Raw genomic sequence first — 19,917 nt, 5'->3', positions numbered from 1 at the left:
TTATTTTTTATAGTTGATTAAGAAGGTCTGGTCTTAGAAAAGGTCTGGTCTTACTTTAATGAGAAATAATAACTAATAATGCATCTAACTGAAATAAACCATGGATTAAATGTGTGATCAACATGCAAATCATTTAAATCCCCTCAATCACTCACTCAGACATTCTACCCTGTTGGGGAGGGGAGGCATTGTTTCATTGTATTGAACTCAACAAGATGCTTCACACCAAAACCAGCAGTTGTTCACACTTCATTGTCCTGGAATGGGTGCGGAATGAGACTCTTCTGTACCAAGCAAGTCTAGAGTTTTGGTTTAAATCTAATCTACATGTCTAGTATCAGTGGCTTCTCAAAGCACATGTGGGGGTTGAGCATATTTTACTAGGGGAGGGGATCAGAATTTATTGTAAGAATTGTTATCAGAGTAATAAATACACAAGCGTTTACAGGACATTGCAGAAAACATAGCAGGACGCTGTCATTGTACAGCTGCACAACTCCTGAATCCAGTCACCAGGAGTTAATCTGCAATAAAATCTAGTTCAATCTCCCATTTGATGTGTCGTACTGAGTTCAAAGGTTATCTAAAGTCCAATAATGTGTGTATGTGTGTGTGTGTGTGTGTGTGTGTGTGTGTGTGTGTGTGTGTGTGTGTGTGTGTGTGTGTGTGTGTGTGTGTGTGTGTGTGTGTGTGTGTGTGTGTGTGTGTGTGTGTGTGTGTGTGTGTGTGTATGCATTGATGTAGGCCTATGTATATATGTGTAAAAGGACCCCCCTAAAATGAGAAGCTGCATCTCAAGGGCTAACCTCTGTGTGTGTGGACGCTGCACACAGAATGAAAAACAACAAGCAATGCTTGATAAATGCATTTTATATATGTGATGTATCCCCATGCTTTTTGTTCTTGCCTAATGTAAATCGCTCTGGATTAAGAGCGTCTGCTAAATGTAATGTAATGTAATGTCTAAATTGTTGTAAATTGCACAGCAGAATTAGGGTGATACCCACTCATTAATACCCACTCATCAAAATAATGAAGAGAGCGATTACATTTCAGGACCGCCTAAAATAAAGGTGGTCGATCATAGAGAAACCCTACAGGGATGCCCCCTATGTCAGCTGGTCCAGGGACTATATGCCAGCCAGGCGGTAAACCCATTGGATTTAACCAGATTATAAGAAAACAAAAAGAAAGCTATACCTGACGACTGGAAAGAGACTACCAAAAAACATAGCTAAATGGAATGCTATCTATCACTAAAAAGATAATATACATGGCTGAATACCTGAGCACGGTAAAATGACCCACAATTTAGGAAGTGTGTGTGTGAGTGTGTGTGTGTGTGTGTGTGTGTGTGTGTGTGTGTGTGTGTGTGTGTGTGTGTTTGTGTGTGTGTGTGTGTGTGTGTGTGTGTGTGTGTGTGTGTGTGTGTGTGTGTGTGTGTGTGTGTGTGTGTGCGTGCGTGCGTGCGTGCGTGCGTGTGTGCGTGCGTGTGTGTGTGTGCACATGCATGAGAACAACTACAGAGAGTGCTTTAACACCAAGCAACAGTGCAAGACTAAGAACTTTGTTTCCTATGGTGATCCAGCCTAGGAAATACCCACGGACTGGTTGTCAGAGGGTTTCGACCATAGATATATATAAACTCTAGATAGCTCACCCGCGCTGTTGGCCAATGGAGAGTGACGTCGTTACGTGGCGGCCATCTTACCTCGGGACACATAACATTGTGTCTATGGGGCATGTACTCTTAAATGACCATAACTTGACAAACTTCGTCTGTCCTTCGCCTAGTATGAACCTGTAAATATGGCAGACTTTGTATTTATGGTGTCTGCATTAGCAATGTTGCATTGTTTTTTTTTAATGTGTTGCAATGAATTAAAATGGGCTATAAACTATGTTATAACACCCACAGTTCCCAATATTCATAGTGGTACTTCAATGCTGTTTATTTGTGCGAATGCAGGTGCAACTACATTTAATCATGCTTATCCCTTGAAACAATACACGTTTAGTAGTGTTTATAACTTGCTGGGTTGATACTAGTGTTAATGCTGACTTGATCTTATTCTACCAACAACCCAAAGGCTCTTTTAAGAGCCGCCCACACTATTTACGGAGTTGATCCCATTATATAAGTAGGCAATACTTTTAAAGCATTGTGACAGATTTGGGTAACAATGATTCATGGACAGCCACTGTTTAGGTCTAAAATCGCAGAGTAGACTCATTTGAAAGGCCACACAATGTGTAATGTGTTAACGGTGACTTGTGGTCATTGTCAATTCATATTCCCTGGTTCAGTTTGGGTAGTAGAGTTCCCGGGCCGCCTTCAAAACTAGTGATCCAAATCTCATACAGTAGACCGGGACTGTATAAAATGACCAGCTTAATATTATTGACATCACAAAGTTTACACAATACTTTAAGTTTGCTTGCCCACAAACCACAGCTATGATGAACATGGTCAGGGCCATGGGCCATAGAAATATAATCTCTTAATACTAATACGGTATTAGTAGCAAATAGACTGACTGCAGTAAGTGGACTGACTGTACAGTATAGATTTACCCTAAACGTTTATTATCATATACACCTATATAGTGGGAAAATAGATCAGGCATCGACATATTTGAGCGCATCGCCGGTGAAGCCTCTCATCTGGGCCACTACAATAAGCCGCACCATCTCGTCTAGGGAGATTCAGACCGCCGTCCGCCTGCTTCTCCCCGGTGAGCTGGCCAAGCATGCAGTGTCTGAGGGCACCAAGGCTGTGACCAAGTACACCAGCTCCAAGTAAACTATTCTCTCTGCTCTAAATACAACGGTCCTTTTAAGGACCACACATATTTTCCAAGAAAGAGTTTATCCAAATGTCATCAGACAGGATTATATAAAATGACTGCTGTGAATAGGGTCTGTAATTCTAAGCTTGATAGTCTAGACTGATACACCATTAAACTGGAATGCAGGCTCATTTCAAATTGTATTCCAAAACGTAATGTTACGTACAACTTGTTGCATCGTCTCCCTTGATACATTCAGATGGACATTTGAGTACCACAGACGAATAACAGTCTAAGTCCACACTATTGATCCATAATGTATAAATGATAGATAAGGGTTCAGGACAACAAGGCCTTTTCGTGGAGGGGTCAGTCTGAAATTTGGACTTAGACTGTTTTTCGTCTGTGGTACTCATTTATTGTATCATTCCATATTCAACTGTTTGCTATACGATAACTATATGCTGTTGGCCAGGAATATGTATAGACATTGATGAGTGCATGAATAATTTGGCATTTGCTAAGCAGACACAGAATTTAGAATTTAGAATTAGAATTTAGGCATTTAGCAGACGCTCTTAATCCAGAGCGACTTACAATAGGCAAGAACAAAAAGCATGGGAATACATCACATATGTAAAAAAATGCATTTATCGCGAAACATGCGTAAGCTAAGACCGTGACTAGAACATATCTATATAATGACACTATACATATAAACTATAACTAGAACATATCTATATAATGACACTATACATATAAACTACACATATATGCTATACTATGCTGTACATATATACTATGAAGTGCTATGACTACATACAATGCACTTATTGTGCTGTCTACATGACATGCTATAAGTCTGTTTCAAATGCTATATAAGTCTAAGAAGTGCTGTCTAAGGGGGTAGGGTAAGTGCTATGGGCCATGATGGAGTCTGAAGAGGTGGGTTTTCAGACTACGGCGGAAGATCGGGAGTGATGCTGCAGTTCTGATTGCAACGGGCAGTGCATTCCACAGTTTTGGGGCCAGAAGGGAGAAGAGTTTGTGTGTATGTGTGTGTGTGTGTGTGTGTCTGTCGTGTGTGTGTGTGTGTGTGTGTGTGTGTGTGTGTGTGTGTGTGTGTGTGTGTGTGTGTGTGTGTGTGTGTGTGTGTGTGTGTGTGTGTGTGTGTGTGTGTGTGTGTGTGTGTGTGTGTGTGTGCGTGCGTGTATGCATTGATGTAGGCCTATGTATGTGTAAAAGGACCCCCCCTAAAATGAGAAGCTGCATCTCAAGGGCTAACCTCTGTGTGTGGACGCTGCACACAGACTGAAAAACAACAAGCAATGCTTGATAAATGCATTATATATTTGTGATGTATCCCCATGCTTTTTGTTCTTGCCTAATGTAAATCGCTCTGGATTAAGAGCGTCTAAATGTCTAAATTGCTGTAAATTGCACAGCAGAATTAGGGCGATACCCGATTACATTTCAGGACCGCCTAAAATAAAGGTGGTCAATTATAGAGAAAACCTACAGGGATGCCCCCTATGTCAGCTGGTCCAGGGACTATATGCCAGGCGGAAAACCCATTGGATTTAACCAGATTATAAGAAAACAAAAAGAAAGCTATACCTGACGACTGGAAAGAGACTACCAAAAAACATAGCTAAATGGAATGCTATCTATCACTAAAAAGATAATATACATGGCTGAATACCTGAGCATGGTAAAATGACCCAAAATGTAGGAAGTGTGTGTGTGTGTGTGTGTGTGTGTGTGTGTGTGTGTGTGTGTGTGTGTGTGTGTGTGTGTGTGTGTGTGTGTGTGTGTGTGTGTGTGTGTGTGTGTGCGTGTGTGTGTGCGCGTGCGTGTGTGCGTGTGTGTGTGTGTGCGTGGGCGTGTGTGTGTGTTAGAGAGAGGGGGGGGGTGAGTGGGGGGTGGAGGGGAGGGTGTTGGCTACTCCCACACAACTCTGCCTGTCCTCAGAGCACACATAAAGAGACGAGGCTCTGAGTTCTCAAATTCATTCACTTCGAATAGTGCTCTCCGATTGTGTGATCAGAATATAAAATAGAGGGATCATACTAGGCTTATAAAATGTCCGACACCGAGCAGCAGTTCATGGAAACGTCGGGAAACGGTCACGAACTCGACGATTTGAACGGAGGCGCCGCCGAGGAGGAGGAACCGCAGCACGAGTTAGAGGAGGCAGAGCCGGAGCAGGAGGCCATAGACGGGACCGACGGGGACGCCGAGGCCGAGTCGGAACTGGTGGACGACGCGGAGGAGGACGCCACAGAAACAGCAGTAGCGGCGGCAGCAGAAGCAGCAGGGCCCGAAGTCGAAGCAGAGTCCGCTCTGGAAGACGGCGATGGTGGCGAAGAACAGGCGACGGAGGAGGGGGGAGGCGAGGCAGGAGACGAAGCCCAGAACGGCGGCGGTGGAGCCTCGGAAGGCGGACAGATCAACGCCAGTAAAGGGGAGGAGGATGCGGTGAAAATGTTTGTCGGGGGTCTCAGCTGGGACACGAGTAAGAAGGATCTCAACGATTACTTCTCTAAATTTGGTGAAGTGACAGACTGCACCATAAAAACGGACCAGCAGACAGGCCGTTCAAGAGGGTTCGGCTTTATTCGCTTTAAAGAAGCAGCAGCAGTAGATAAAGTCCTTGAACAGAAGGAACACAGGCTAGATGGTCGACAGATTGACCCTAAGAAGGCCATGGCTATGAAGAAGGAGCCAGTCAAGAAGATCTTTGTTGGAGGCCTCAACCCAGACACAGACAAAGATGTTATCCAGGAGTACTTTGGCACTTTTGGAGAGATCGAAACGATTGAGCTCCCGCAAGATCCAAAGACGGAGAAGAGGAGGAGATTTGTTTTTATCACGTATAAGGAAGAGAATCCAGTCAAAAAAGTTTTGGAAAAGAAATTCCATAATGTCAGTGGGAGCAAGTGTGAGATTAAAATAGCCCAGCCCAAAGAGGTGTACCAGCAGCAGCAGTATGGCGGTGGGGGTGGTGGAGGAGGATATGGGGGGCGTGGCAGAGGACGTGGAAGTGGCCAGATCCAGAACTGTAACCAAGTACTGTACAACAACTACTGCAACCAGGGCTATGGACAGGTCTACGGACAAGGCTATGGATATGGCAGCTATGCCAACTATGACTACCCCCATGCTGGGGCTATGGGGGTGGCCTATGGGGGTGGCTACGACTACAACCAGGGCAATACAAGCTATGGGAAAACTCCAAGACGTGGAGGCCACCAGAGTAGCTACATGCCATACTGATCACAAGTAGTGCAGGTCTAAAGTAAATACGATTCCTTTGGAGTTGGCAGACATTTGGACTCATGCTCCATATGTACAGATCAAGTGAGGAATTGGGGAAGCAAATGTCACTTTTCCACTTTTTATTTTATATTGGTTTGTGTCCATTTACATTTCCAGCAATGGAAGTGTTATTTTTACTGTACTTTTTGGTACCTTTTTTTTAATCTAATGTATTACATGTCTACTGGATTTTGAAGCTCAAGAATATTTTTTTTTTGCATATTTGCATTTTTTTCCCTCTTTGGTGTTTGTAGATTTGTCTTTCCTGTGTTTGATGAGCTGCATGGCTTCAGATGTGTTATTTTTTACTGTACTTTTTGGTACCTTTTTTTTTTTTAATCGAATGTATTGTATGGTTGTATTTTACATGGTTGTATTTACCAACAAGCAAGGAGCTCAAGAATAAAACATTTTTTTTTGCATATTTGGTGTTTGAATATTTTTTGTTGAGTGTTTGATGTGAGCTGCATGGCTTCAGATGTGGGGTGAGGAAAGACGGATAAGGGATTTAACTAATCAAAGGGTTAATTGTAAGTGTGTTAAGTGAATGTTTGCAGTTGGCTAAGTAGACAAGGACAACCAGTTATTTTCTTTTTTTGTTGCTTTGGCTTTTAAAAGGAGATTCTTCCCCATCATGTCTGCAATTTTAAGTGGCTTTACTAGTGTTATGATACAACCGAAAGCAAGCCTGTTTAAATGTAAGAGGGCACTCCCTCTCTCACTGGAAACTCATTCCTCTAGTGTGAAAACTAGTAATTTTAAACGCTACAGTAGACTATGACTGTATAAAATGACCTGCTTAATTGACAAAACACTAACACAATATTTAAATTCGTGATAGAAGTCAGACCACTCTTACCCCAGCTATGATGGGCCATGGAAATATAATCTCGTATAGAGGGTATGCGTGTGACATCATACCCGGAAATTATGCGGGAATGCCTACTGAGTGGCAAAACACTACTTTCTGGCCATGGCAGCCCATACATCCAAAAAGAAAAGTCCTAATTCATTCCATTAAATGACAACATTAATTTCACTTTGCCACTCGATCTGCCATTTACTGCATGCGCATACCCTCCGACTGCAGTAAGTGGAATGAATATAGACAGTGTTACAAATGCATGGATTTAAATTGCAGCGTGGAATAACTATTAATTCCAATTCAAATATGCATAGTATATTTTAGTGGGACAATAGATCAGGCAGGCGGGAAAACTATTTTAGCGGGACAGTAGATCAGGCAGGCGGGAGAACATTATGCAGAAACAAAGACAGTGTTGTGAGACTCCTCCCTCTGTGGGTCACATAAGCAGTCCGTGGCAGCTGAGCTGACGCGAATCATGTGCTGGGAGTAGCACGCGTCATTTGTATTGGCTTGCTATAAATACTGGTGCAACGCCGAGTAATACTCACATATTGTCTTCAATCCACTGAGAAATAATCATGCCTGAAGTAGCGAAACCAGCGCCCAAGAAGGGCTCTAAGAAAGCTGTCACCAAGACCGCCGCTAAGGGCGGAAAGAAGCGCAGAAAGTCCAGGAAGGAGAGCTATGCCATCTACATATACAAGGTCCTGAAGCAGGTCCACCCTGACACCGGTGTCTCTTCCAAGGCCATGGGAATCATGAACTCCTTCGTCAACGACATCTTTGAGCGCATCGCCGGTGAAGCCTCCAAACTGGCTCTCTACAACAAGCGCCGCACCATCTCATCCAGGGAGATTCAGACCGCCGTCCGCCTTCTGCTCCCCGGTGAGCTGGCCAAGCACGCCGTGTCTGAAGGCACCAAGGCTGTCACCAAGTACACCAGCTCTAAGTAAATTGCATAGTCTGCTATTAAAAACAACGGTCCTTTTAAGGACCACCCATCTTTTCCAAGAAAGCGTTTATCCAAGTACTATAATAAGCAAATGGTAACTATTGCAGAGCCTGACAGCATGTCATGAGCCGCATCAGACAACCGTGTTCGAGATAAAGTTGAAATGTCAGTGCAACAGTAGCATTGTGATCATACGCACGTGCTGATAAAGATTGACAAACTGCTTAACCTACCATTATTCGTGGTAGATCATGGGCAATGTGGGTGTCATAGCCAGCAACAGAATTAAGTGACGATAAATGCTGAATCAAAGCGGAATATAAACTTGAATTATGTAACTAGTTTTAATTATACACTTGCCCTAAACTTACTATATGAAATAAGTGGAGCTATATTGATGCAGACACCGACGGGTTCATACTAGGCGTAGGAACTATAGGAAGCTTATTAAATTCAGACATTTGTATTTTTAAATAGTTTCCCTCCTAGAATACATTGGGAATTGCCCTTTATATAGAAAGAGTGGGTGGCTCTTAAAAGAGCCTTTGGGGTTCGTTAACCGAATGAAGCAGATCTATTTCTTGGCGGCTTTCTCAGTCTTCTTGGGGAGCAAAACAGCCTGGATGTTGGGCAGCACACCGCCCTGAGCGATGGTCACTCCACCCAGCAGTTTGTTGAGCTCCTCGTCGTTGCGGACGGCCAGCTGGAGGTGACGGGGGATGATACGACTCTTCTTGTTGTCACGGGCAGCGTTTCCAGCCAACTCCAGGATCTCAGCGGTCAGATACTCGAGCACCGCAGCGAGGTACACTGGAGCACCGGCGCCGACTCTCTGGGCATAGTTGCCTTTACGCAGCAGTCTGTGGACACGACCCACGGGGAACTGAAGCCCGGCACGGGATGAGCGGGTCTTTGCCTTCGCCCTGGCCTTTCCTCCGGTCTTCCCTCTTCCACTCATGATGATGACGTTTTATTTCTGAAGTAATATCTCAGAGAAATGTGAGGAAACAGAGGCGCGCGAGAGCTTTTATATCTTCAACAAACACAGCCTAGTACTAATCTCTGTGTGCGGCTGTGCGCCCCACCAATGATTGAGAGCGAGTGTGTATGAGCTCCCCTCCAATCAGACCTAGTGGCTGAACGGCTCCTCCCAAAGAAGGAGGTTCCTGACCAGAAACGGAGTTTCAGACCCAACAGTGGCAAGAACAAAGCTAAGCACAGCAGCCCACTGAAATCAGAAGCATCAGTTTATAAACTAACTCACTTATTATATACATCGTGTGATGTGGTCGTAAATAATTGTAAGCACTAGGCAATCAATATATTTAGCCTACAGTGTCACTCACATTCCAAGGCTTGCAGTGCCTAAAAGTGCAAGGCACATTTTAGTTTAGTCCACAATCAACCCTTCTGTGCAGCAAAAGCACAGAATTGTCCAAAATTGAAGACATGAGATATGTAGTAGAAATGTTTATTTATTTGCTCCATGATACAGCAATGCATTTGCTTTTGTCAGTTCACTGGAAACTACTATTCCATAGTGTTTATTATGGTTTATTTGCTATTACTCCAGTCCAGTAGGCTAAGTAATGCTTTATGGTGTCGTCCACTGACAGTTATTGTACAGGAGTATAGGAGTTGTACTCGAAATGTACTGTAATTTTGTTAATCAATCAATCAATCAATCAATCAATCACGTTTGTAAGAGTTCCCCTCCAATCGGTGTGAGTGGGTGATGCATGGTAGCTCCCCAAACAACAAGGAGATTCCTGACCACTGACCACTGACCAATCAGAGGAGGACGGCGACACACGCACAGCTTTACATACAAGTCCATCCCATGTCATTAGAATATTTTGTAAAAGTTAATTCTCTTCCATAATATAATTCAAAAAGTGAAACTTTCATATATTCTCAATTCATTGTACATAAAGTTAATTATTTAAAACCTTTATTGTTTTAATCTTGATGATTATGGCATACAGCCCATGAAAATCAAAAAATCCTATCCCAATGAATTAGAATATTTTACGAGACGAGAAATCTGAAAAGTATATTACTTGGTACTGGGCTACTTTTGTTGAACAAATCATTTCATCAATGGGGCATGGCATGGAGGTGATCAGCCAGTGGCACTGTTGATGTGTTATGGAAGCCCTGGTTTGCTTTGATAACAGCCGTAATTCTGGCTGGTCAGTTAAGCACAGTAATACTATGGTCAGTACACCAGTTACTAGTAGTTTTGGCTCTGTGGGCAGGTGCCAAATCGAGCTGGAAAGGAAAATTAGCATCTCCATGAAGCTTGTCAACATACTGAATGTACTCTCTGTTAAGTTTTCACTGTCAGTGGATATATGGTCAAACTACTGTGATGAAGTAATTGTAAATTTGATTAAGTGACCTACATCAAACTGTGAATATCAGTCACTTCACACTGGAGTCAACACAGCCATCTACCCCCATTTATAATAGTTTTGCCATGGCATCATTTTCACGTCTGTGTTGCTGAACAGTGCAAAATGGAGACAGATTTAAGTAATTTTCCACACTCAGCTCCCCCCTGGCCTTCCTAAATGGATAGGTGCTGTACGTGTGAACCCCACCCACAGGCCAAGTCACGGATAATATAACTCCCTATAACCTCATAATAATCCATGTTGAGTAATCACTCTGAGCGCTTGCCTTGCATGTGTCATCAGTGTAATCTGTGGGGAGTATGTGTCTCTGATGTCTTGGTAGAGTGGGCAGGTGGTTAGGAAGTGTAGCTCTGTTTCCCCACATTTTGTGTGCAGTGGGTGCATAGTCTGTTTTCTCTTGAGCGGGGTCTGTCTGTGGTAGCCTGGCTAATAAGCCAGACTAATATCACACAACACTGTCGCGGTATATTAGTCTGGGCTGGCTCCACTTGGATTTCATTTCCCGGGGGGCGGGTTCAAACATTTTATCTTCGACGCAATTGGTCAGAGCTACTGTCAGTCAAAGGTCTCAAGCATTGAACGTCACTGTACCAAAGCCCGCCCATATTGCATACCGTGTCCCGATTGGCCCGACCTGTTCTCGGTTGTAGGAAAGAGGCGTGCTACTGAGCCTCGCCAGACCCTAATCCGCTGGCAGGCAATTTTTTTTTTGCCAACGGCTGATTCGGTCTGGTTTATTAACCAGGCTATGTCTGTGGTGGCCTTTCTCTATTACAAGGCTGTGTTCACTGAGTCTGTACCTAGTCAATGCTTCCTAAGTTTTGGGTTGTTTACTGTGCTCAGGTATTCAGCCAATGTATATTATCTTTAGTTTTTAGTGATAGATAGCATCCCATTTAGCTATTTTGGTAGTCTCTTTCCAGTAGTCAGGTAGCTTTATTTTTGTTTTCTTATAATCTGGTTAAATCCAATGGATTTCCGTCTGGTGGTTGTGCTTGCGTTTGGGCATATAGTCCCTGGACCAGCTGACATAGGGGGCATCACTGTAGGTTTTCTCTATGATTGAGGGCTATATGGAGTGTGTCTGGGTTGCTTTCTTTTAGGTGGTCCTGAAATGTAATTGCTCTCTTCATTATTTTGATAATGAGTGGGTATCGCCCTAATTATGCCGTGCAAGCATTGCTTGTTGTTTTTCGTTCTGTGTCCAGAGTTAGCCCTTTGAGATGCAGCTTCTCATTTTAGGGGGTCCTTTACACATACATACGGTAGACCTACATCAATTACAAATATGTACGCAGGCACACACACACACACACTCACGCACACACAATTCTACTGAACTATTGTAGCATCAGCCCACACAAGACATTTGTAACATGTGTTGATGCAGCTTCTCATTTTAGGGGGGGGGGGGGGGGGGTCCTTTACACATACATAGTCCTACATCAATGCATACATTACAAATACACAATATGTATTATGTACGCAGGCATGCGCACATGCACACACATGCATTGTAGCATCAGCCCACAAGTCATTTGTGTTTATCACATTGCTTTTTTCCCCCTGCCATGCACATATTAACTCAGTCACTATTGATTGCAACAAAGGTCTTTGGAACGCTACACACCAAACTCTTGTACCAGACCCGGTTATTTTAGCTAATTTATTGGTGTTACATTTGTTTGACCAAATATATTGGTATGCATAATAAATAAGAATAAGACAATTAGTCCTACAAATCTGAACATCACTGGAAAATACATCTCCCACAATGCAAATCTCTCCGAGTTACACATGGATACATTGACACTGAGGATTTTACTGTGCACATGTGGGTATAAGACAAAACATTTAGCACACTTTGATAACAATTTAAATACATCCTGACCCACCAAATACTAGAAACATGCTCACCCCCGCCTCCACTTTGTGAAGCCACTGATATGTATAGATTAGATTTACATCCAAAACTCTCTAAACTTGCTTTGTACAATCTACTGGTTTTGGTGTGAAGCATCATGTTGAGTTCAACACAATGGCACAATGCCTCTTCCCTCACCCAGGGTGGAGCTGAATGTCTGAGTGATTGAAATCACACATTTAATCATTGGTTAATTTCAGTGAGATGTATAATTATTATATTTCTGATTCAAAGAGAAAAGTACTTAAAACTAGAAAAAGTGCCCTTCTGGGCACAGGTCTCCACCAGGAGGATAGGACTGTGTGAGATGTTTGGCAACATGTTTAGGAGTAATATAAACATGTTTGCCTTTGATGGCAATTGGATGATTTGAGGCATTTTGTTCCAAAAATGTGTTTTGCAAAAATCAACCTGTTGGTGGCGCTATAACAGGCCAATGTGAAAAGGGTGGGATATATTCCTCAGCCTAGTAGGAAAATGTGTGAAAGATTTCACGTAAATTGCATGCTGCGTTCATGATTTGAGGCTTTTGTTCAAAACGGGGCAATCTTGCAAACTGTGAAAGCCAATTATAGCCAATTAGGATGGAATATGAAATATGGGACAGATCCAAGTTGAGCACATGACCATAGAGATACTCTAACGATTTGTGAGATTTTTGGACAGAATCTGGAGGAGTAATATCAAAACATGTGTTTTACAAAAGTCGGCCTCCTGGTGGCGCTATAAAAGGCAGATGCGGAAAATGCAGGTCAAAGGTTTGTCCTTGGCCTCTAGGGAGTGTGCATGCAACGTTTCACGCAGATCGGTGCAGTTTTAGGTAAAACATGTGAAAAGCTGCCTCATGGTGGCGCTATAACAGGCCGTTCTGGAAAATGTGGGGCAGAGGTTCATCGTTGGCATCCAGGGAGTGTGTGTGCAAAGTTTGGCATCGACCGGGTTAACGGTGCCAGAGATTAACTGGTAACGGACAGACGGACACACACACGGACGGAGTGCAAAACGTACTCTCCCCATGCCTTCGGCCTGGTGGAGACAATGAAACAAACTATAGAAGACCAAAAAAATAATCAGCTTTTATGCAAAAAAGATGTGTCTGCTGTGACCCTACACAGCTGGCCCAGTTATTATAGCAAATATTTTTATTTTAGTTATGTCATATTGTGCACGACTCCAGACTCCAGTGTGTATATATATATCAAAGGAATAATTGCTCTCCAAACAACGCATTTGGTGGCTCTTAAAAGAGCCGTTTTGGGGTTGTGGCAGTGACAGATTAGTTTAAGCACGTTCTCCGCGGATACGACGGGCCAGCTGGATGTCTTTGGGCATGATGGTCACCCTCTTGGCGTGGATGGCGCACAGGTTGGTGTCCTCAAACAGACCGACCAGATAAGCCTCAGCAGACTCCTGGAGAGCCATGACGGCGGAGCTCTGGAAGCGCAGGTCAGTCTTGAAGTCCTGGGCGATCTCTCTCACCAGGCGCTGGAAGGGCAACTTGCGGATCAGCAGCTCGGTGGATTTCTGGTAACGACGGATCTCCCTCAGAGCCACTGTACCGGGCCTGTAACGGTGAGGCTTCTTCACGCCACCGGTTGCCGGCGCGCTCTTACGAGCTGCCTTGGTGGCGAGCTGCTTCCTGGGGGCTTTGCCACCGGTGGACTTACGAGCGGTCTGCTTGGTTCTTGCCATTGTATCTTGTTCTCTTCTAAAGAAGTTGAGAATAGAATGGTTATTGCAGCGCAAACTGCTGCTTTTATTTTATTTCTGAGACGCCGTTTGTTCTCTGATTGGTCAATGGTGAGGGACCTCCTTGTTTGGGGAGGTACCATGCATCACTGGCACCGATTGGAGGGGAACTCTTACAGAAGTCCAAGTAATAAATACTATGGACTGAACAAAGAAAATACTTTGCTCTGTTGTATGATTTGGGGCAAATAAATAAACATTTCTACTATCAAACTTGTTTTATACTAGTGTATAAGAAAGTAACATCGCATTCACATGATATACGGTAGTCACACTCACACAGCATATTCATGTGGTTAAACTTCCAATATGTGGACATGTCGGTGCTTTGCTGCACAGAAGTGTTGATTGTTGACTAGAACTGTGCATTGAACTTGGATATAGGCACTGGAATCCATGCAATGTGACACTAAATGTAGGCTAAATGTATGATGTCATACAAATTATTACTACCACATAATATGGTGTATACCTATACTTACTTAAAAGACACAGTCAACGTCATTATTACGAGAGGTCATGCTGTTGATTCTTGTCATTTTCTATCTTTGTAAAGTTAATAAATGAGTTGTAACAAAAAGGGCGCAAACTGCTGCTTTTAAGCTCATTGGCTCTGAGACTCTGTCTCTGGTCAAGAACCTCCTTTTTGGGAGGAGCAGTTCATGTCACTACTACTGATTGGTTGGAAGCTCATACACACTCAGCCCGCGCTCTCATCCGTTTCTACGATTGGTGGGGCGCACACCCGCACATACCGAAAGTACTTTACTCTGTGTTGTTGAAGGTATAAAAGGTCTTGCGCGCCTCTCCTCTATCACATTTCTATATTCAACTACAGAAATAAAGCTACATCAAAATGAGTGGCAGAGGGAAGACCGGAGGAAAGGCCAGGGCGAAGGCAAAGACCCGCTCATCCCGTGCCGGGCTCCAGTTCCCCGTGGGTCGTGTCCACAGACTGCTGCGTAAAGGCAACTATGCCCAGAGAGTCGGCGCCGGTGCTCCAGTGTACCTCGCTGCGGTGCTCGAGTATCTGACCGCTGAGATCCTGGAGTTGGCTGGAAACGCTGCCCGTGACAACAAGAAGACTCGTATCATCCCCCGTCACCTCCAGCTGGCCGTCCGCAACGACGAGGAGCTCAACAAACTGCTGGGTGGAGTGACCATCGCTCAGGGCGGTGTGCTGCCCAACATCCAGGCTGTTCTGCTCCCCAAGAAGACCGAGAAAGCCGCCAAGAAATAAATGTACTACATTCTGTTAATGAACCCCACAAAGGCTCTTTTAAGAGCCACCCACTATTTCCATGTAAAGAGCATTCCATTTCACCCGGGAGAACAGTCTTGTTATAAAACTAATTACTATTAAGTAATATGCCGAATGAATGTCTCACATTTATAATGAAGTCCTTTTATTGCAATACTTTAAAACTGTAATACCACGTAGCTTCATTTTAAGTGTAGGCTTGCGTTCATTGGAGCTTTTTGCTGCAATGCAAATATTGAATTTCAATAATTATGCACCATGCATTGATTGCATTCGGATTCTGTTGACAACGAAAGGTTTAGGATAATCCTAGACTATTAAGACTCATATGAAGGGACTCCATTCATTCGTGCAGTGAGAACAATGAAGAATTATTTCCACATTGACTAGTTGAGCCAATATTACATTATACTATATTGAGGAATTCTCTTTAAATGAAGTTGTGTGTGGCTCTTAAAAGAGCCTTTGTGGTTTAAAACATGCTGTTGTGTGAAAGTGGATGATTACTTCTTCTTGGCGGCTGCCTTCTTGGGTTTCGCCGCCTTGGGCTTTGCTACCTTCTTTGCTGGTGCTTTCTTAGCGGCGACGGGCTTCTTCACCTTCTTGGGACTCTTAGGCTCCTTCTTGGGGCTCTTAGCTACGGCTTTCTTTGCAGCGGCAGGCTTCTTTACCTTCTTGGGGGATTTCTTAGCGGCTGCGGGCTTTTTGGCTGCAACCTTCTTGGGGGATTTCTTAGCCGCGGCAGGTTTCTTGGCTGCCGGCTTCTTGGGTGTGGCTACCTTCTTAGCGGGCTTCTTTGCCTTCACTTCGGTCTTCTTGTTGAGCTTGAAGGATCCAGCAGCACCGGTACCCTTGGTCTGGAGCAGGGTGCCCTTTGCTACCAGGCTCTTCACAGCAGCCTTGACGCGGCTGTTTTTCTTCTCCACGTCGTAGCCACCGGCGGCCAGAGCCTTCTTGAGTGCGGCCAGAGACACACCGCTCCTCTCCTTGGAAGCGGTCACAGCCTTGACGATGAGGTCCTGGGCGTTGGGACCGGCCTTCTTGGGTTTGGCGGCGGCCTTCTTCTTGGAGGCTTTAGCCGGGGAGGCGGCAGCTGGAGCTGGGGCGACTTCTGCCATTCTCTTGTAGTTCGTATTTCAGTTGCACTGAACTAAACTCTCTGCGTAGCCGTAGAGTGATGATGAAGCAGAGGAGGAGGAGGTGGAACTTAAAGGATGTGTGAGAACCATGTAGACTCAACCCACTAGGTCAGTGCTCTGTGTGCTGCAGAATAGTGGAACACTTGTGTTTTCTCTACAACTAAAAACCAAATAAAACACAGACAAATTGAAGTATTAAAGTAAAACAACAAATGGAGAATATAGCAGACTAGTTTCGCATCATAATTAAATCATGTGGAGCCCCGAGGCCTCCTGCGTTTTGTAATGAGACGTTGAAAACATCACATATACATAGGTACATGGAGAGTTGTTCATCAACTTTCCTCTGTCATTTGGTTTTTAAAATAGTTTCACATACAATTCCCTGAGCAATATTCACTGCACAGCAAGGTGAGATGTCTGGCAATGTTATAAAAATAAAATAGGTCATCTGTATCAATGTGTTTGTTTTAAAAATCAAAACTTGTCAGTGTCTGCAAACACAACCGTGGACCTGTGACATGATGACTTATGAGAGGACACTTGTGGTCGTTTATTTTGCTCTCTAAGTGTTGTCTTGTGATTAATTGTAATAAATGTGACATGTTTCAGTTCATTTCACATGTCATTTCACATTTATTCAAGAATGGCCAATTGAGAACAATCACTTTTTCAATGTACATGGGCCTGCATAGGTAACAGCGCACTTATCCTCAGATTGCATGATATATTTGTATTGGTCAAAGGAAATACAGTATTGTGTGGGTGTTGATTACTTGTGTGTTTTACTAGTAAAACCAAATTGCCAGTATTAAGCAGCCTTCAAATGCATTGTATGACACTTGAATGACAAAGGCCTATATGCTGTGTTAGGGTGCTGAGTTTATCCACACAAACGAGTGGTTATCAAAGTGCCAACGGGGTCTCCCCAGCCAAATAAGGTAACTTTAAGCACTTAATTGTTACAGTGTTATACTTTGGTTATTCGACTTGAAAGAGAGGGGCTTTGTCTATTCGAAAATAGCCATTATACAAGGTCACGTCAAGTTACAATGTGTGAGCTTGTAGATCAGTGAGAAAGACAGACAATTTATGGTGGGGTCCCTGGCGGAATCTCATTTCAGATGGGTCTGCGGGCAAATGCATCAGTGTAAGAATCGTACAAATCTTTAAGGCTACTATATACGCACAATAATTAACACTAGTCTCATACACATCAAAATGGACAAGTCTACGGCAGTTTTTACATGAAAGATACAGGCAAGACAAAATTGATTACCGTCCTAACTGGTTTAGTGGGCAGGCTCTGCAATAGTTGAGTCATTCCATGAAACCGGTACGATTTGCAGTCCCTCTGAGTGAACTTTTAAGGTGTATTGTATTGATTGAGTCACCAACATTTATTTTTAAAAGCTTTTTTCATCAATTTATGTTCCCTTTAATATTGTGTAAAAATTACATGGATTGTATCTTCATAGCAGAAATTATCTTGATTTATTTTAGTAGACACCCCCTATTTTGTCAATTTTGTCATGTCCCCAATGGCCTTCGATGAAAGTCGACTTCAGATATCACTATTACAAATGTACAAAAATCCATAAATTATGCCATTCACATATCTATCAGTGCTTTACTGCTGGTCATGTTTAGTTTTTTAATAAATTGATGATTAATCATTAAAATCGCACGCAACCCCGTTACACAAGTCACTCTAAGAATACTTAACTGGCCCCTTAGTGACATCACCAACATGAAGTGGCATTCTACAAGTCTTCTGAACAACATGCTACAGAAAGAGGCAATCTCACACCTTATTTTACAATGTTTTAGAGTAATTTCTACTCTCACATGTGGTCGTAAAGCATAATAGCTCAACTCTGTTACATGGAATAAAGATAGAAAACAATTATGTGAAAATTATGTTTGTTATTTCAACAATATATCTGAATCACCACAGGTAGAGTAGTGTCCATCTTGAGTAAAAAAAAATCCCCTGAGTAATGGATTACTGTTGGATTACTGTTATGATTTTCAACCCTGTTACATATTATTCTATATAAAAATACATACAAATATTAATTGAATGCCTGAGATGGGAAATTACCAAGCCAAAGCAAATTAAGTATGCGACTCCCAGCACATGATTGGCTTCTGCAGCCACTGCTCACGTGACCCACAGAGGGAGGTGTCTCCTATGGGTGTCTCACACTGTCTTTCTTTCTGCATAATGTTCTCCCGCCTGCCTGATATATTGTCCCGCTAGACTAGGGTAGGGATGTAATTATGATAATAAACACATTTAATTAATAGCTCTTTTCGACGCTCTAATTTAAATCCACGTGTAACACACTTTCTATAGTCAGTCCACTTACTGCAGTCAATTTAAGTCTATTTGCTACTAATCCGAGATGATATTTCTATGACCCATGTCCCTGTCACAAAGCAATCAATATTTGCATTTCATCATGTTCATGATTCAAGCTGGAGTGAGTGGGTCGCTGACTCCAAGCACAAACTTAAAGCATCGTGTAATTTTGTGATAGGAATTTAGTACAGTTCCATATTATGTTAGGATTCCTGATTTTTACCCAGGCGACCCGGGTTCGACTCCTGGTATGGGAACTCAATACTGGCAAGTGGGTGTGAATTTAATCTGCATTGAGCTTTTATCGTCCACAACCATTTAAGCACCAATGGACAGTGGTTTCTTCATCTTAACCTTGACTATAAAGCATCTTATAACAATTACATTTATATTACATATTCGCTTGGAATTTGTGTATCTTGCTGGAAGTTAAATGTGCAAAGTGAGTTTTTACACCCTGGACTTTTGGCAGTATAATCGGTTATCAAACGTGTAATGGTGCGTCATGGCCACCGGCTCCAACCACCCTGCCCGCCACTGGGGACTCTGTGGGCGCGTTCGGAAATAGCGCACTGTGCAATGCAACTGAAGACGAGTGCACGCGCTCCGGCATTTCCTACATGTCTTGGCTGTTTAGGGGATCACAATGTTACAGTAAGACCTTTCAATGTGTGGAACTATGATGTAACTGTAAGGGATTTTATTCAGTTCATTAATCATGGCTCATGCAAACGTGTATGAAAGCATGGAATAAACTCTTTAAAGAAAGTGTGGGCGGCTCTTAAAAGAGCCTTTGGGTTGTTGGTAGATCAAGTCAGCGTTATTAACCTCCGAAGCCGTACAGAGTGCGGCCCTGTCTCTTCAGAGCATAGACAACATCCATGGCGGTCACAGTCTTTCTCTTGGCGTGCTCGGTGTAGGTGACGGCGTCACGGATCACGTTCTCCAGGAAAACCTTGAGGACACCGCGGGTCTCCTCGTAGATCAGACCCGAGATACGCTTCACACCGCCACGTCGAGCCAGACGGCGGATGGCGGGCTTGGTGATTCCCTGGATGTTATCACGAAGCACTTTGCGGTGACGCTTGGCGCCTCCTTTTCCAAGACCCTTTCCTCCTTTTCCGCGGCCTGACAT

General features: G+C 43.4%; 7 protein-coding genes across 7 annotated transcripts; 3 read left to right on the top strand and 4 right to left on the bottom strand.

Moving 5' to 3' along the window:
- The first annotated feature begins 4,819 nt into the window (after positions 1 to 4,819).
- Positions 4,820 to 6,432, top strand: LOC306936615 (heterogeneous nuclear ribonucleoprotein A/B-like). Its single transcript, XM_079520199.1, has one exon. The coding sequence runs from the start codon at positions 4,872 to 4,874 to the stop codon at positions 6,063 to 6,065; it is 1,194 nt and encodes a 397-aa protein (XP_079376325.1). The 5' UTR covers positions 4,820 to 4,871; the 3' UTR covers positions 6,066 to 6,432.
- A 1,118-nt stretch (positions 6,433 to 7,550) lies between these two features.
- LOC306936655 (histone H2B-like) lies at positions 7,551 to 7,928 on the top strand (the record flags this gene model as incomplete). Its single annotated transcript, XM_079520242.1, has 1 exon — positions 7,551 to 7,928. The coding sequence occupies exon 1, from the start codon at positions 7,554 to 7,556 to the stop codon at positions 7,926 to 7,928; it is 375 nt and encodes a 124-aa protein (XP_079376368.1). The 5' UTR covers positions 7,551 to 7,553.
- A 573-nt stretch (positions 7,929 to 8,501) lies between these two features.
- On the bottom strand, positions 8,502 to 8,885 carry LOC306936637 (histone H2A-like; the record flags this gene model as incomplete). Its single annotated transcript, XM_079520222.1, has 1 exon — positions 8,502 to 8,885. The coding sequence occupies one exon, from the start codon at positions 8,883 to 8,885 to the stop codon at positions 8,502 to 8,504; it is 384 nt and encodes a 127-aa protein (XP_079376348.1).
- Positions 8,886 to 13,468: 4,583 nt separating this feature from the next.
- Positions 13,469 to 13,960, bottom strand: LOC306936631 (histone H3.2-like; the record flags this gene model as incomplete). Its single annotated transcript, XM_079520216.1, has 1 exon — positions 13,469 to 13,960. One exon carries the CDS (start codon positions 13,958 to 13,960, stop codon positions 13,550 to 13,552), a length of 411 nt encoding a protein of 136 aa, XP_079376342.1. The 3' UTR covers positions 13,469 to 13,549.
- Positions 13,961 to 14,858: 898 nt separating this feature from the next.
- On the top strand, positions 14,859 to 16,314 carry LOC306936636 (histone H2A-like). Its single transcript, XM_079520221.1, has 2 exons — positions 14,859 to 15,259; positions 16,212 to 16,314. Exon 1 carries the CDS (start codon positions 14,874 to 14,876, stop codon positions 15,255 to 15,257), a length of 384 nt encoding a protein of 127 aa, XP_079376347.1. The 5' UTR covers positions 14,859 to 14,873; the 3' UTR covers positions 15,258 to 15,259; positions 16,212 to 16,314.
- Positions 15,782 to 16,396, bottom strand: LOC306936620 (histone H1-like; the record flags this gene model as incomplete). Its single annotated transcript, XM_079520204.1, has 1 exon — positions 15,782 to 16,396. One exon carries the CDS (start codon positions 16,394 to 16,396, stop codon positions 15,782 to 15,784), a length of 615 nt encoding a protein of 204 aa, XP_079376330.1.
- A 3,209-nt stretch (positions 16,397 to 19,605) lies between these two features.
- LOC306936650 (histone H4) lies at positions 19,606 to 19,917 on the bottom strand (the record flags this gene model as incomplete). Its single annotated transcript, XM_079520237.1, has 1 exon — positions 19,606 to 19,917. One exon carries the CDS (start codon positions 19,915 to 19,917, stop codon positions 19,606 to 19,608), a length of 312 nt encoding a protein of 103 aa, XP_079376363.1.

The sequence above is a fragment of the Electrona antarctica genome, assembly GCF_951216825.1.
Source record: "Electrona antarctica genome assembly, chromosome: 14".
Taxonomy (NCBI): Eukaryota; Metazoa; Chordata; class Actinopteri; order Myctophiformes; family Myctophidae; genus Electrona; species Electrona antarctica.
Note: the sequence above shows the minus strand (reverse complement) of the source record. Positions and strands in the feature narration are given on the sequence as shown.